General features: G+C 42.4%; 1 protein-coding gene across 1 annotated transcript in view; it reads right to left on the reverse strand.

The window, feature by feature from the left end:
• VWA2 (von Willebrand factor A domain containing 2) overlaps positions 1–18,109 on the reverse strand; it is a 58,791-nt gene that overhangs the window by 24,223 nt on the left and 16,459 nt on the right. The window contains 3 exon segments of the mRNA XM_082423436.1: positions 1,839–1,867; positions 1,869–2,034; positions 13,216–13,325. Coding sequence (XP_082279562.1) covers positions 1,839–1,867; positions 1,869–2,034; positions 13,216–13,325 — 305 coding nt within the window.

The raw sequence follows: 18,109 nt of genomic DNA on the forward strand, positions 1-18,109 counted from the left end.
ACACAGCACAATCGGGGCAGCCCCATGGCACCTGCCACCTCAGTCCCCTTCCATCTTCTTCCTCTTTCTGCACTTGCTGGTCCACTCGGCACTCAGCTCCAGGTGATCTTATTTAGGCTTTAAATACCATCCTCAGTTTCAGTCTCGATGCCTGTCCTTTCTCCTGCGCTCCAGACTCTCATATCCAGCTCTCTACTCAGCTTCTCTACTTAGATGGCTAACACGCATCCCAAACTTGACTTGTCTGAAACAGAATTCAATTTCCTTTCTTCCTTTCCCAGTCTTTCTCATTTCAGTAAATAGCACCACCATTCACACTGGGGCTCAGGCCAAAATCTTTGATTCTTCTCTCACACACCCACGTCCAATACACCAGTCACTCCATTGCTCTGTCTTCCAAACACACATCCTAAATCCAACCACGCCTCAGCGGGGTCACAGCTGCTTCCCTACTGCAAACCATCATTATCTTGCATGTGAGCTGCTCCAAAGGCCTCCTATCTAGATTCCCCACTGCCCCTATTATTGCTTCTCCCCTCTGCCTCACCCACCAGTCTATTCTCTACCTTGCAGTCAGTGTGATTTTCTAAAAATGTAAGCCAATTCATGTAATTTTCCTGCTCAAACCCCCCCACCCCAAAGACTTCCCAGACTACTCATTACAAACTTTAGTCTCTACAATAACCCACAAAAGCTCTAGACCTAACTCCTGCCCACCTCTTCTACCTTATTTCTCATAATTCACCCCTCGCTTGCTGGGCTCCAGCCACTCCTGGCTGTCTCACTGTTTCTATAACACACCGAGCTAGCTACTGCCTCAGGGCCTTTGCACTTTCCATCTGCCTGCCTTGCCTGTTCTTTTCCCTGTTATTTGGAAGGCTTGTTCCTCACTCAAGTTTCTGCTCAAAAACCAACACTTCAAAGGAGACTTGCCAGACCCCCTATCTAAAATAGCTGTCCTCTCTATTCCCATCACTCTGTAACCTCCTCCCTACTTTATTTTTCTCCTTTGAAATTTTATTTCCACCTGAAACTGTTACTTATTTATTCACTCACTTTTTTTTTTTAAACCTAGTTCCTTTCCTAGAACAGAAGCTCCATCAGGGCAGGGACTTTGTATTGTTGTCTGTGCATCCTGAGAACCTAGAATAGTGTCTGGCACGAGGAAGACAACCTATATTTATTGACTGAGAGAATAAATAATGTACAGTTGGTCCTCTATATCTGTGGGTTCCACATCCATGGATATGGGTGGCCAACTAAGGGACTTAAGCATCCATGGGTTTTTGGTATCCACAGGGGTCCTAGAACCAACCCCCTGCAGATACCAAGGAACAACTATACCAAAATTAATAAAGAGATTTCTATGTATAGGCACAGTGCCCAGACCAGAGTCATTTCACTTGATACCCACAAATGACAACAGCCCCACTGAGGTCGCCTCCATTTTCAGGGTTGAGGGCATTGAGGAACTGTGCCCCCCTCTCCTCTAGGAAGGCATATTCCTGCATCTGGCTCCTGACTCCTGTTTACCCCGAGGGACCCCTGACCCACGCTGTGCAGTTGGATGAGTCCAAGAATTTCCATTTCTGCCCAGATAAACTGGAGTCAAGTTTCTGACACTTGAAATCAAGTGTTCAGACTAAATTAAAGACGATGCAAACTCTCAGACTTCCAAAGACCTGGCGGTCCCCTTATGCCAGCAACAATACAGCAAAGTGAGGAAAAAACGGATCCAGGAAGGATCAGGATGGTTTTCCCAGCTCCCCTCTCTTCCCATGGCTGTGACATCCCCAGGCTGACCCAGAGGGCTGACCCCACGTGACCAAATCTCTTACCCTGGGAAGCAGACCCCCACAGCAAACACAGGTGACGCCCCTTTGCTTCAGCTGCTTGGCTGGCAGGGCCACATGCCCTTGGGACCTCCCGTCGGTGACAGTGAGGAGGACCTGGGGCACAGAGGCATTTCTGCCCCCAGGGAATCCCTTACGCAGAAGGTATTTCAGAGCAAGGCCTGTCTCTGTACGTCCTCCTCTGAGCTCACCCAGAAGGAAAAAAACAAAGAAGAAAGAGTCAGCAGTCCAGAGGTGAAGTTGGAATGAGAGCCTGAAACGATGGCCACCTTCTTCCAGCAGAGGCTCAAAGGGACAATTCCAGCATGAGATACGCACTCTCTCACCATCTAAACCACAAGAATGATGAAGAGAAATGAACTTTTCCCCTGGACTTAACACTCCCTCTACACATCTCTGTTGTGTTATGTAACAATGACATTCTTTGTGTATGTGTTTGCTGTCTCTCCCCATGGTGTCTCCGGGGCACAATTCTCCTCATCTGTCTAACACCCACCTCCCATCTCCCCCTCCCCATACCATTCCCTTCTTGTTACAGCTCAACATCTCCTTGGGGTGGGAAAGCAGGTAAATGAGCTTCATAAGAATTTATGAGCGTGAAGGACGGGGCTTTGATGCAAGGGTCTGATGAGGCCTCTCATCAGAAGCTCTGATGCAAGGGTCCACGATCACGCCTCTCTGTCCCACTTCCAAGTTCAGGGTTGGGCGCTGGAAGGCTGAACCGTTTGACTGCTTTCAGATCAGGGCAGGTTACAGTGGTCCCATCTTATCAGGACACTAAGATTCTCTAAGCCTCACAGCCTAGTTATAGGGACTGTCGACTGAGCTTGGAATCCCAGCGCAGAATCCCTACTAAAGCTCGCCATAGGAGGCTCGTGCAAACATCCTCAGAGGGGGGACTGCCAGCTCTGACTGTCAACTGGGCAGAAAATAATGACTCACTACAATAGATTTTGGGCAAAACCTTTCAGTGGATGGTAATAAATGAGGAATCCCCTGCTCAGAGACCAGTAATACTAACTTAATATTTACTGTGCACTTACCACATGCCAGGCACCACTGTGCTAAGTGTGTGAGTGTGTGTGTGTGTGTGTGTGTGTGTGTGTGTGTGTGTGTGTGTAAAGGTGCTTGGCTCATATAATTCTCACCACAGCTCTGAGACAGGGGAGTTCAGAGAAGAGAAGGGCCTTAGCTAAGGTGACACAGCTCATGGGTGGTGGAGGTAGGACTTGAACCCTCCACTTGCAGAGCCCAAGTTCTTAACCATCAGGCTACACAGCCTGCCTCTCCCCAGCTAGTGGAGGTCAGAACTGCAGTTGAAACCCAGTCCAGCTAATTCCAATGCCAATGGTCATTCCTCTGCAGACTTGGGCCTAATGGGCATGGAAAATGGGCGCCCATTCATTTATGTACTATCTAAGCAGAGACCACGTGGCCGGCAAAGCTTTAAAATATTTACTCTATGGCTCTTTGCTGAAAAGGTTTGCTGACCCCTACTCTATACTGTTCTAAATGGTTTCAAAACACTTTTCACCAAAAGCCAGGAGCTCCCTGTGCCTTCTCCCTGGCAGGGTTCCCCACAAGCCTCTGGCTGTGGCCCTGCATCCTTAGCTTCTCAGCCAGACTTCGCTTTCTCTCCTCAAAACACCCCCGCACCCCTCGCCCATCTAATCATCACTTCCTTCCATATGGATTCAAAGCTTCTGGACCAGGAAAAAAAGCACTTTTTCTCCACAACTCTGTTCTTGTTTCTCATACAGGTCTACCCTCGGCCCCTCCAGAGTTAACCTTTGTTTTCCCTCTTCAATCCAGATTTTCTGAGTGGGTCTGGGCCCCCCTCTTCATAGCTACCAGCCTGTGGCTAGAGAGAAATTAAATTTCAAGGCCATGAGGGCCCAGACTACAACTCCACGGACCTCTGGGGCGTCCACCTTCCACATCGCTTAGCACACAAATGCCCGTGCCGGCCACCCTCTCCACCTCTGCACCTGACCTGCTGGCTTCTGACCGACCGAGCGCAGGGGAGATTCCTAACAGCATGTGAACCCCGGGAAATGAGAAGAAACCTGCTACCTCCACTTTTCTTATGCCATGGAGTGTTTCCCACAGAGTCTGTTCTGAGCTCAGCGTCTGGCTCCAGACAGGAAGGTCTGAGGCCAGAATCTAAGGTTTTTCTAATTTCTCTCCAACGGGACTAAACTAGGTAGAAAGTGAAGGTTCACAGATGGACTGTTGTTTATGATAGAAACACGTGGAAAAGTGAAGGTTCACAGATGGACTACTGTTTATGATAGAAACACGTGGACCGATTAAGAACAAGGGCGTAGATACTAGTCCTGTGAGATACTGGCCAGCTAACCTTGGCAACATTACTTGGCCTGAGACTCCTGTTAAACCTGCTAAAGTAGAAAAAGTAACAGTATTGTTTGAGGATTAAATACTGTATCCAGTGCCTGCTAGTACCTAGTAAGCACTCCATCAGTGGTCATTATAATGAACTACCTAGCAGCCTCTTCGAAGAAGTTTACCTTTTGAGTTAGTCTCAAATTCTAGTCAGCGTGAAAGTCCCTTAGGAGATTTACTAATGTGGATCTTCAGATTCCATCCTCCCAGAGTCCAAACTGGTGGGTGTGTGACCAGGCCTGAGAATCTATCAATACATTTTAAACCCGCCTCCCCCTTCCCACCCCCAGTGATTCTGATGCAGGTAATGCATGGAACAGACTTTGAAAAATAATTCATAAGAACACTCACTGTAGGTACAGGGATGTTGATTACAGGAGTTTTTGTTGTTGTTGGTTTCAGCAATGGACAAAAATCCTGGAATCAAGCTAAATGTGTCCTTTTACGGGTCTGATTTACTACATTGTAAGAGTTCAATTCATTGATTACATAACCATTAAAAAGGATCAACATGAAAAATAATGCAGCTTTATGCAAAAATATACACCAAATAATATTAAGTAAAAAAAAAAAAGGGCAAAGTGCTTTGTAATTTTAACTATACTAAAAACTATGTTTAAATGTTAATGCAGCTTGAAAAAGGCCAGAGCTGGCTATAAAAGGCTTTGTGCTAAAGAAAGGGGTGATTGCTATTTCTGCAGAGCTACTCAAACATGGTACAACTTTGATAAAGCTACAGATGGGGTCCAAAAAAAAAAAAAAATTAAATCACAGAAAACTCAGAGTCATGTTATGTGAAATTAATCAGATGATGGAACAGACATGCACAGCTCCCTAGCCAGAGTTCTAGGCATTCGGAAGCCAACTGCTGGCCGTGTTTTATCTGATTTTAGGTTATCATGGGGTACAACACTGGAAGGTTTGATTGTACTATTTTTTAAACTTATTACAAAGTAGCAATAAGGTGACTGTCACAGTGTCTTCTTAGCCATTTCAAAACATGCTTTTAGGGGACTGCATTGATCTAGAAAGGCAAGTGTTCTGGGTTTTGGGGAGAGCTGTGCTCGTCAGTTGAGAATTTAAAACTCCACTGAAGAAAAAGGGTAAAGAGCCCTGGACAGGTCATCACTCCCATTCGGCCAACATTCCCCTGTTCTGATTAGTAAGAGTGTCTTAACGTTCAGTGTCCTCAATGACCCTGCAACCGTGGCCAAAAAACCAGTAACTGCCTCCTTTTCTTGTTTGTTGTCTTACAGCCGTCCTGGGATACACAAGTGCTAACCATTCTCATCCCCAAAAGAGTGGACCTTGTTCAGACACGTAAAGAGGCATCTTTCTCCACCCCCCAGTGTCCTTCCTCATCTGGTGCATCTTCAATGCATCTCCGCATGTCATCGGTTATGAATAACAGCCCTTAGTTACGACGTTCAACACAGCTGACAAGAGGCTCAACTAATTACTTAGGGGGTGGGGGTGGAAGAGGAGGTCAGGGAGAGGTGGGAAAGGACAGTTCCATGGGGCCTATTGGACGAGCAGTGCGACCCTGTGGTCCTGGCCAAGTCACCTGCTCCTTCTCAACCTCAGTATCCCTTCCATAAAATAAGGGGTTGGAAGAGGTACTGGGTGATCTCTACAAAGTACCTTTTGGTACCAAGTCCCTTAAATTGGCTTAGTTTTTCACAAGAGAGCAGGGCTGAGTCATTTGAGTCAAAGTCCCCCAAACGTTTCTGACTTTCAGTCCTAAATTTAAAACATTAGGTTACTTTTTCTTCTGCAAATGTTTGTGTGTATATAATGGGTACAAAAGTTTTTTTAACAATAAAATATTATATCAATAATGATATAATTCACATACCACAGAATTCACCATTTTAAAGTATAAATGTGGTTATTAGTATAATTCAGAGTTGTACAACCATCACCACTACCTAAGTCCAAACTATTTTCATCACCCCAAAAAGAAGCTTTATACCTATTAGCAGTCATATCCTGCCTCCCCACATCCCCTGGAAATGACTAATCTACGTTCTGTCTCCACAGATTTGACTATTTTAGACAATTTCATATAATACGTGACCTTTTATGTCTGGCTTGTTTCACTTAGCATTTTAGCTAAGCATCTTGCCTCTTGGCCATTTTGATGTCCTCTTTGGAAAAATGTCTACTTAGTTCTTCTGCCCATTTTTTAACCAGATTGTTGGTTTTTTTGTTATTGCTTGTATGAGTTCTTTATATATTTTGGATAATAACACCTTACCTGATATATGGTTTGCAAAATTTTTCTCCAATTCTGTAGGCTGCCTTTTCATTTTGTTGTTTCTTTAGCTGTGCATAAGCTTTTGAGTTTTATGTAGTCCTATCTGTCCATTTTTGCTTTCATGAATAAATTACATTTTGTGTACCCATTCATCCACTGGATTTTTTGGCTATCATAAATAATACTGCTGTGAACATCACTGTACATGTTTTTGTGCAGGCATATGTCTTTGATTCTCTTGGAGTGGAATTCCTAGGACACGTGGTAACTCTATGTTTAACATCTTGAGGAACTGCTGAACTGTTTTCCAAAGTTGCTGCACCACTTTACAATCCTACCAGCAGCGTATGAGGGCTCTAATTTCTCCACATCTCTGTCAACACTTGTTGTTGTCTGTCTTTCATTTTATCCCTCCTAGTGGGTGTGAAGTGGTATCTCATTATGGTTTTGATTTGCATTTCCTTAATGACTAATGATGTTGAGCATCTTTTCATGTGCTTATTGGCCATTTATATATCTTCTCTGGAGAAAAGTCTATTTACAAGGTTTCTTATTGAGATGATGAAAATATTCTAAAATTAGATGATGGTAATAGTTGCATAACTCTGAAAATATACTAAAAACCACTAAACTGTACACATTAAAGGTGTGAACTTTATGGTATTTTAATTATATCTCAATAAAGCTGCTTTAAATAAATTAGTGTGTATAACACTCCTAGGCCAGGGGGCAGTGGGAAGAGACCTTTTAAAAGTGCCGATTCTAAGTATCACTGCCCAGAGTGATTTAGCAGGTCTGGAGACAGCCCAGGCACCTGCACTTTAACATACTCCCTAGGCCATTCTGACTCAGACCATCTGACCAAAGACCTCACTTTGACAAGTACCGCTCAGTGTGTCTGGGCCCAAGATACAGAAGTGAGGAAGCCACTGTTCTCTACAGGAACCATTTGTGGAGGCCCCAAGGGTAGAAGGCTCCAAGGGAACATGGAAAGGTCAATGTACACTAATATCACTTTTAAAAAAGATATTAATGTGCTTTTGCCTTTGAACTTTCTTGTATTTGACTTGCCGCTCATCCTGCACCCAAGGTCAGAGGAAAGGGCTGGGATAAACAACCTAAGATAAAGTCACTGGGGATGGGGGCAGTAACAAGATGGCTGGGTAGAAGGACGTGAGCTCACCCCCTCTCGCAAAAACACCAAAATTACAACTAACTGCTGAACAACCATCGACAAAAAACCGCTGGAACCTACCAAAAAAGATATCCAAAGACAAAGAAGAAGCCACAACAAGATGGTAGGAGGGGCACAACTGTGATAAAATTAAATCCCATACCCGCTGGGTGGGCAATCCACAAACTGGAAAATAATTATATCTCAGAGGTTCTCCTATAGGAGTGAAAGTTCTGAGCCCCACGTCAGGCTCCCCAGCCTGCAGGTCTGGCATCAGGAGGAGGAGCTCCCAGAGCATCTGGCTTTGAAGGCCAGCAGGGTTTGATCACAGGAGCTCCACAGGACTGGGGGTAACAGAAACTCCACTCTTGGAGGACACACCCAAGGTCTCGTGCACACCAGGACCCAGGGGAAAAAGCAATGACCTCATAAGAGCCTGGGCCAGACCTACCTGCTGGTATTGGAAGTGGGGGTAATTACCTTAAACATAAACAAATTAAATGCTCCAAACAAAAGACACAGACTGGCTGAAATGGATACAAAAACAAGACCCATGTATATGCTGTCTACAACAGACCCACTTAAGATCTAGGGATACATACAGGCTGAAAGTGAGTAAATGGAAAAAGGTATTCCATGCAAATGGAAATCAAAAGACAGATAGATTAGCAATACTCAGATCAGACAAAAGAGACTTTAAAATAAAGACTGTTACAAGAGATAAAGAAGGATACTACATAATGATCAAGGGATCAATCCAAGAAGAAGATATAACAATTGTAAATATATATGCACCCAACATAGGAGCACCTCAATATATAAGGCAAATACTAACAGCCATAAAAGGAGAAATCAACAGTAACACAATAATGGGGGGGCTTTAACACACCACTTTCATCAATGGACGGATCATCCAGACACAAAATCAATAAGGAGACACAGGCCTTAAATGACACATTAGACCAGATGGACTGAACTGATATTTATAGAGCATCCTGTCCAAAAGCAGCAGAATACACATTCGTTTCAAGTGCACATGGAACATTCTCCAGGACTGATCACATGCTAGGCGACAAAGCAAACCTCGGTAAATTTAAGAAAACTGAAATCATATCAAGCATCTTTTCCGACCACAACACTATGAGAATAGAAATAAACTACAAGAAAAAAACTGTAAAAAACACAAACACGTGGAGGTTAAACAATACGCTACTAAACAACCAATGGATCACTGAAGAGATCAAAGAGGAAATCCAAAAATACCTAGAGACAAATGAAAATGAAAATATGATGATCCAAAACCTATGGGATGCAGCAAAAGCAGTTCTAAGAGGGAAGTTTATAGCAATACAATCTTACCTCAGGAAACAAGAAAAATCCCAAATAAACAACCTAACCTTACACCTAAAGCAGTTAGAGAAAGAAGAACAAACAAAACCCAAAGTAATTAGAAGGAAAGAAATCATCATAAAGATCAGAGCAGAAATAAATGAAATTGAGACAAAGAAAGTGATAGAAAAGATCAATGAAACTAAATGCTGGTTCTTTGAAAAGATAAGCAAAATTGATAAACCTTTAGCCAGACTCATCAAGAAAAAAAGGGAGCAGGCTCAAATCAATAAAATTAGAAATGAAGAAGTTACAACTGACACCAAAGAAATACAAAGGATCATAAAAGACTACTACAAGCAACTATATGCCAATAAAGTGGACAATCTAGAAGAAATGGACAAATTTTAGAAAGGCACAATCTCCCAAGACTGAACCATGAAGAAGTAAAAAATATGAACAGACCAATCACAAGTAATGAAATTGAAACTGTGATTAAAAAACTCCCAACAAACAAAAGTCCAGGACCAAATGGCTTCACAGGTGAATTCTATCAAACATTCAGAGAAGAGTTAACACCTATCCTTCTGAAACTCTTCCAAAAAATTGCAGAGGAAGGAACACTCCCAAACTCATTCTATGAGGCCACCAACACCTTGATACCAAAATCAGACAAAGATACCACAAAAAAAGAAACTTACAGGCCAATATCACTGATGAACACAGACACAAAAATCCTCAACAAAATACTAGCAAATCGAATCCAACAAAACACTAAAAGGATCATATACCATGATGCAAGGATCGTGGTATATCTCAGGGATCCAAGGTATATCCCAGGGATGCAAGGATTTTTCGATATCCGCAAATCAATCACTGTGATATACAACATTAACAAACTGAAGAATAAAAACCGTATGATCATCTCAATAGATGCAGAAAAAGCTTTTGCCAAAATTCAATACCCATTTATGATGAAAACTCTCCAGAAAGGGGGCACAGAGGGAACTTAACTCAACATAATAAAGGCCATATATGACAAAACTACAGCCAACATCATACTCATGGTGAAAATCTGAAAGCATTCCTCTAAGATCAGGAACAAGACAAGGATGTCCACTCTCGCCACTTTTATTCAACATAGTTTTGGAAGTCCTAGCCATGGCAATCAGAGAAGAAGAAGAAATAAAATGAATTCAAATTGGAAAAGAAATAAAACTGTCACCGTTTGCAGATGACATGATACTATACATAGAAAATCCTAAAAGAAAACTACTAGAGTGCATCAATGAATTCGGTAAAGTTGCAGGATACAAAATGGATACACAGAAATCTGTTGTATTTCTATAAACTAACAACAAAAGATCAGAAAGAGAAATTAAAGAAACAATCCCATTTATCATTGCATCAGAAAGAATAAAATACCTAGGTAAACCTACCTAAGGAGGCAAAAGACCTGTACTCCAAAAACTACATGACGCTGATGAAAGAAATCAAAGCTGACACAAACAGATGGAAATATATACTATGTTCTTGGATTGGAAGAATCGATATTGTCAAAATGACTATACTATCACAAGCATGCTACAGAATCAATGCAATCCCTATCAAATTACCAATGGCATTTTTCACAGAACTAGAACAAAAAAAATTTTAATTTGTATGGACCCCGAATAGCCAAAGCAATCTTGAGGAAGAAAGATGATGCTGGAGGAATCAGGCTCCCTGACTTCAGACTATACTACAAAGCTACAGTAATTAAAACACTGTGGTACCGGCACAAAAACAGAGATATCGATCAATGGAACAGGATAGAAAGCCCAGAAATAAACCTATGGTCAATTAATCTATGACAAAGGAGGCAAGACTATACAATGAAGAAAATACAGTCTCTTCAATAAATGGTGCTGGGAAAACTGGACAGCTACATGTAAAACAATGAAATTAGAACATTCTCTAACACCATACACAAAAATAAATTCAAAATGGATTACAGACCTAAATGTAAGACTGGATACTATAAAACTCTTAGAGGAAAACATAGGCAGAACACCCTTTGACATGAATCGCAGCAATATCTTTTTTGAGCCATCTCCTAAAGTAATGGAAATAAAAACAAAAATAAACAAATGGGACCTAATTAAACTCAAAAGCTTTTGTGTAGCAAAGGAAACCATAAACAAAGCGAAAATACAGCCCACAGAATGAGAGAAAATATTTGCAAACGATGCAACCGACAAGGGATTAACCTTCAAAATTTAGAAAAAGCTCATGCAGCTCAATATCAGAAAAACAAACAACCCAATCAAAAAATGGACAGAAGACCTAAATAGACATTTCTCCAAAGAAGACATACAGATGGCCAACAGGCACAAGAAAAGATGTTCAATGTCGCCAGTTATTAGAGAAATGCAAATCAAAACTACAATGAGGTATCACCTCACACCAGTCAGAATGGCCATCATCAAAAAGTCTACAAACAATAAATGCTGGAGAGGGTGTGGAGAAAAGGGAACCCTCCAACACTGTTGGTGGGAATGTAAATTGGTACAGCCACTATGGAGAACAGTATGGAGGTTCCTTAAAAAAACTAAAAATAGAGCTACCATATGATCCAGCAATCCCACTCCTGGGCATATTTCCAGAGAAAACCATGGTTCGAAAAGATACATGCACCCCAATGTTCATTGCAGTGCTGTTTACAATAGCCAAGACATGGAAACAACCTAAATGTCCACTGACAGAGGAATGAATAAAGATGATGTAATATGTACAATGGAACGTTACTCTGCCATAAAAGAATGAAATAATGCCATCTGTAGCAACAGGGATGGACTTAGAGATTATCATACTAAGTGAAGTAAGTCAGACAAAAACAAATATATAATATCACTTATTTGGAAGTAGAAATGATGATACAAATAAACTTATGCATAAAACAGAAACAGACTCAGACATGGAAAACAAACTTATGGTTACTAAAGGGGAAAGGTGGGGATAGGGATAAATTGGGAGTTTGGGACTGATATATACACACTACCATATTTAAAATAGATAACCAACAAGGACCTACTGTATAGCACTGGGAACTGTGCTCAGTATTCTGTAATAACCTAAATGAGAAAAGAATCTAAAAAAGAATAGATATATGTATATGTATAACTGAATCACTTTTCTGTACAGCTGAAACTAACACAACATTGTAAATCAACTATGGTCCAATATAAAATAAAAATTTTAAGAAAAGTCACTGGGGGTCTCTGGGACCTGTAGGACACCCAGAGTTCCTGCTGTGTCCAGTGTGGGGATTCTGGCTTATTGAGAGCACTGGGGCCCCACAGAGGCCCGAGGCCGATTAAAGGACCTCAGAGCCTTTGCAAGCAGAGGTGACGGCTGTACATGGCGGGGACCATGGACTTGAGTGGAACTTCAGGTCCGCTAGGGCAAGAGGCAGCAGGGGGCAAAGATGATCCAGAGATCAGAGTGGCAGGTGACAAATAAAGGCATTCCTCTGTGAGGGCTTATGAAGAACATTGTGTGTGTGTATGTACATGTATATACATGCATGTGTATAACACATTTATATCCATGTAGCTGTATATGTGTATGTATATAATACACATATATATTTATACATAAAATATATGTATACACATATATGTATGCACATATACACACATCAGCTGACTTGTGAGTAAAATTATGACTCACTACATATATATATATTTATAGGATGTGTATGTGTATGAGCACACAAACAGAAATTCATCATTTTTAAAGTGCTCTCAGTAACAGAGGAGCACTTACTCCTTTTAGATCACAGAAATGAGGCTCCAAGAAGCATGGTGAATTCTCCTGGCTGTGTGGTCACCAGGGATAGACCTGGGAGAAGGACCCAGGGTTCTTCCCACCACGTCATGCTCTTAACCTGTCTCCACCTTCACCAGCTGACAGCCACACACAATAACAGCAAATCTTTTTTTTTTAACTTGCATTTAAGTTCCCACCTGGGACATTATCATGTAATAAGGGGCAGCTTTGAGAAGGGAATTCTTATCACCCGCTGTGCTCCGCTGGGCTTTTGGAAGCCGGGCCACAGCCTCTCTCTCTGTGAGGTCGAGAGCAGACCCAACCCTTCAAGGGCGATTCTGGGAGCAGCTAGCTTCATCCTAACCACGGCAGTATCTGATCGTACTTACTTGAAAACCATCCTCTTGATTCTTGCCTTCACTTCCTGTTGGGTTGAAAATGCATTCATGGGGAATTCCAGACGAGGGGCGGAACTGAACTGGGCTGCTCCCACCCTGACCTGCAGTGGGAGACAGAGGGCCCAGGGGCCCAAGAGCAGGGTCAAGTCACAAACATCCCTAAGAGGAAAGAAGGGACGAGAAAGGTTAATGACCCTGCTTCCTGCCCACTCACAAATACCAGCGCTGGTATTTCTCTCATCTCCTTGAAAGAAGGTTCCAAAGACTGAGAGGACAATCTGGAAGGAGACGATCAAATCTGCCCATGCTTCCACACTGACCACCACCAATTCGACCCCCATTCCGACAGCTCTCTGGGCGGAGCTGTGAGCTTTAGGGTCTCTGCTCACACTTACTGCCTCCCAGGTGTAAGCACTGTTTTAAGCCTTCTCAACTCTTTATTACATTGAATCCACAGAGGTGCTATTCCTACCCACATTACTGCTGGAGAAACTAAAATAAAGAGGATACAGGTCTGGCCGAGGGCTAGTAAGAAAGGAGCGCGGCCTTTGGACTTGGTGCCTGTGATCTTCACTAAGCCTGTTATGCCGATCACCTTCTCAGCAGCCAGCACAGGACTTCAGCTAAACCCCCAACCAGGGGTGTCACAGAAGCTGTCCGCAGCCACCACACACCCATCCTTGGTTGGGGGGCCCGCTCTTCCAGGCCTCCGCCTGCCAAGCTAGGGAAAGGCCAGATCTCCAGGCCAGAGTCAGACTGGGGGAAAAGCAGCTCCCTAACCGGAGTCGAGCACTATTGGAGCTGAAGTTCCTCTGTAGCGGAGGTCGTGAGAGCCCCTGGCGATTCCGGATTTTGCATCCTCATTCAGAAGGCCATAGGAGAAAATCCAATGCCTTGCAAAACCGGAGAAGGGAAACTGAGTAAAGTCATTCTCTGGATCCTTAAGATTATTAGTGTGTGTCAAGCAGAGAAGGGTTTAAACATTTAAGCTTCCTCTTGAGGGCCTAACCCCTGCATCTAGTCATTGGCTCTCTAAACTCCTAGAGAAACTACATTCTCAGTTACTATTCTCACAATTAACCCCGATTCTGGCCAAGATTGCAAATGGGCCAAGTGATTCATATTTAAACAACGACGCTGATGTTTTCTTGCTCTGTGAGTTCCTTCACTGCTGACCCTTAACAGGCCTGGCCCTTGGGAGCCGATCAAAGCACTTGGCCACACCAGGCCGGCTGCACCTGCTCCCAGGGAGCACAGCCCATTGGACTTTCCTCCCACAGGAAGTTCTGAGGAGGAGCTGTTGGGAATCTTAAGTAGGAAGAAATTTAAGTCTTGGGTGGGCATGTGAGGGAGAGGGACACCAGAAAGCAGAGTAGTAGAGAACCTCAGGAAGGAGTTTCTGAAAAGCGACCCGTTTAATATGTCCCTTGAATTTAGCATGTGATAAAGGGAGCATCTCAAACCATTGGGAAAAGATGGTACAGTCAGTAAGTGATACTGGGACAACTGGAGAGCCATCTGCAAGGATAAATTGCAAATTCAAGATTTAAATGTCAAAAATGTAACCATAAAAGTTCTAGAAAACTTGGGAGAATTCCTTTGTGACTTCAAAGTAGAAAAGACTTGCAATCCAGAAGTCGTAAAGGAAAACTGATAAATCTGACTACATGAAGAAAATTTCTACAGGGCAAAACATATCATAACACAACCTAAAAATGAAGACAAAATGAAAAGTTATTTGCAACTCACGTCAGAGACAAAGGGTTAGTTTCCCCAATATATAAAGTGTCTAGGAATTGATATGTGTAAAGACCAACAATCCAACAGAAAAATGGGCCAAGGGTATGAACAGAGATCACAGAACAGGAAATACAAAATGGTTCTTTAATAAGAAAAGATGCTTGATTGTGTTGCACTGAGATGTAGCAAAAAGCCAGATACAACGTTTGCAGGGGGAAATCAGTATTCTCAAACACTGCTGTAAGAACATAAATGTTATGGCATCCATAGAGAGCAATTTGTCAATATTTATTGAAAATTACTAATGCATGGGGCTATCGGCAATTTATCCTACAGCTATATACTTCTACATGTGTGAAATGACATATTTATAAGCTTACAATATATTTGTAATAGTGGATGTCCATCAATAGGGGCTGGTTAACTAAACCTTGGTAAATCCTTACAATGGAACATTAATCAGCTATAAAAAATGATATAGTGTATATGCCTATATTAAGACCTATATTACCTACTACCTAGATATGGAAAGACTTCCAAGATAATGTGAAGAGAAAAAGGCAAGGGATAAAACAGTGTGTATAGCATGCTACCCTTTGTGTTAAAAGGGAAAAAATTAGAATATATATTCATATTGCTTATATTTGCATGAAGCGATTCTGTAAGGATGCTCAAGACAGCAGGGGGCTGGGCAAATAGAAAATGTGTGACTGGGAGGGATATTTTTCATTGAATGTCTTTTTTTTTGAACCATGTGAATGAATGAATTCATTTAAAAAACTCCCTTGAGACCAACAGCTGGGTGTATTTACTTAAATTAAACAGGAAGGAGCCAATTTCAAAACAAAACAAGATGGAACCAGCTTGAGTCAGTAGTCAAGGCATTTAATTTAATTGGTGGTTTGGGAGCAAAATAGTTACCTTTTATCTTCAGTTTACTGTATGCTCAGAAGCAAGCCCACCCAGATTTCTCACCACACTGTAATCACTCTGCTGCAATCATTATATTAGAGCCAGGAAGTGAACTTCTCAGCTTAAGGGTTGAGAGGAAGACTTTTTAAACACCTTAAATCCACCTCAAAACAGAGCCTCCATAAAAAGCTTTAATTTATAGCTGCTTAAAAATTTCTTCCTGGAAAGTAAAATTAGGTGCAAATCAAATCCCTTGTACATGGAGATAAGACGATGACACCAAAATGCAGCAGCAAACACATAAAACCTGAAGCCACAAGTCAGACTGAAGCATGTGAAATCACCCTAATGCAAAAACCCTTCGCTAGCAATTCCATCAAGTCTGTGCAGCTTGGAGGTGGAGGTTCTCGTTTGCTCGTGAAATAGACACCCAACTCCTTTGCTCAACAGGTCTTGCTGTGAGAAAGTTTTCTCAGGACAAGCCAAATACAGCTCCCTCAACACCCAGACTATGTCCTCTTAATAAAAGAGAGCCGCTAGGCACCCTCTTTCCCATGAAAATGATAATCAGGTTCCCTCACATGGAAATGTCCAGGCCTCTCACTGTTCTGTCTCCTTGTTGTGGGCACTGTCTGGTTTGCCAATATCTAACCTAAAAATGCCACATTCTAGACGTGGTTTGGCAACATTGAGATTAAATTCCCTGAAATCTGGGGACCTGTGTGTTGAGACAGTTGCTCCCAACAGCACCATCCATCAAGTTTTTCTGTCATAGTTTTCTTACCCTCTCTCTGAGGATGCTGAATTCCATCAGCACCCACCACTTCCGCATACACAGATACACATACACACACCACCATGTTGCCTGCTGTCCACGTGCTATGTGATTGTGACAGCAGAATGTGAAGTCCTGGGCTGAGAGTCAAGAGCACCAGTTCTTCCAAGCTTAGCTCTCTTCTAAGATTGCTGTGTGACCCTAGGCAGTCACTTAGCCTCTCTGAGCCTGTTTCTTCAGTTGTAAAACATTCTCTAGTAATCCATACAACTCTTCCCTTCCAACTTGCCATCCGCTGGGGTCTCCAGGCCACCCATTTCAGGACATACTATATCCACGCCAAGGTCAACACTGTTTGAGCTTCATGGCTCTTCCTCCATGAAAAAAATTAGTGAAACTTCATAGAGAATCACTTCCTTTTAAAATCAGGGCCCTGTGTGTAGGAGGGTAGAGATTCAGCTGCCCTTGGCCCTGACCCTCTGAGGGTCTGTGATGGGTTGACTTCACGGTTGGAACTTCCAGGCTGTTCATGCCTCGATGGAATGATGTCAGCTATAACCATGCAAGACGGCCTGAGGTCCAGGGTAATGTGCTCACTCTCCGCAAATGACACGTCATTCTGGAGAAAATCTGGCCCTCCTTAAAAGCCATTATTTTGCTCCTAAATCCTAGAGGTTTTTCTAGGATTAACTCAGGAATGTCATCTTGGAAAACCACTTCCTTCCTTGACCTGTATGTGACTAGCCCCTAATTCAAGTAATTATAGCTTTCCAGACCAAAATGCCCTCCTTAAATTTACTTGATTTTTGAGTCAGTTCACGTGGTTCAAAATCCATAAAGAATAAAGAAGTTTATACCGATGGGCCTCCCCCTGGACTTGTGCCCCATCTGCTCAGTTCCCACCCTCTCCCTCAATGGGAAACCGCTGCTCTTAGCCTCTTACAAATCCCTCCAGGGTTTCTTCATGCAAATACAGACGAATACAAATATAGACTCTTTTCATCTCCATTTTTCATAAAAGGTAACACATTATATATACCATTTGTACCTTATTTTTACACTCAATTTGTTTTGGTGTCTTTCCACATCAGTGATTTTCCTCACTCACTTTCTAAAGCTGCCCTGTGTTTCATTATATGAAGACACCATAACAGATTTGCCTGTCCCCTGTGAGCAGGCCTTTGGGTTGCCTGGAATCTTTTACAATTACAAACAACACTGCAATGAATAACTTTGTATGTGCATTATTTTGCACCTGTGGGAGTATCTGTAGAATAAATTACTGAGTCAAAGGGTCCCAGCCTTTGTAATTTTGATAGACACTGTTATTACAGATTCCTCTATAGAGAGGTTGCACATTCCCACCAGCAGTGCATGAGAACACTGGTTTCCTACACACTTGCCAATGGAGCATGACACCAAACTTTGGATTTTTGCTAATCTAGTTAAGTGAAAAAT

The sequence above is a fragment of the Balaenoptera physalus genome (genome assembly GCF_965194825.1).
Source record: "Balaenoptera physalus genome assembly, chromosome: 14".
NCBI classification, from domain to species: Eukaryota; Metazoa; Chordata; class Mammalia; order Artiodactyla; family Balaenopteridae; genus Balaenoptera; species Balaenoptera physalus.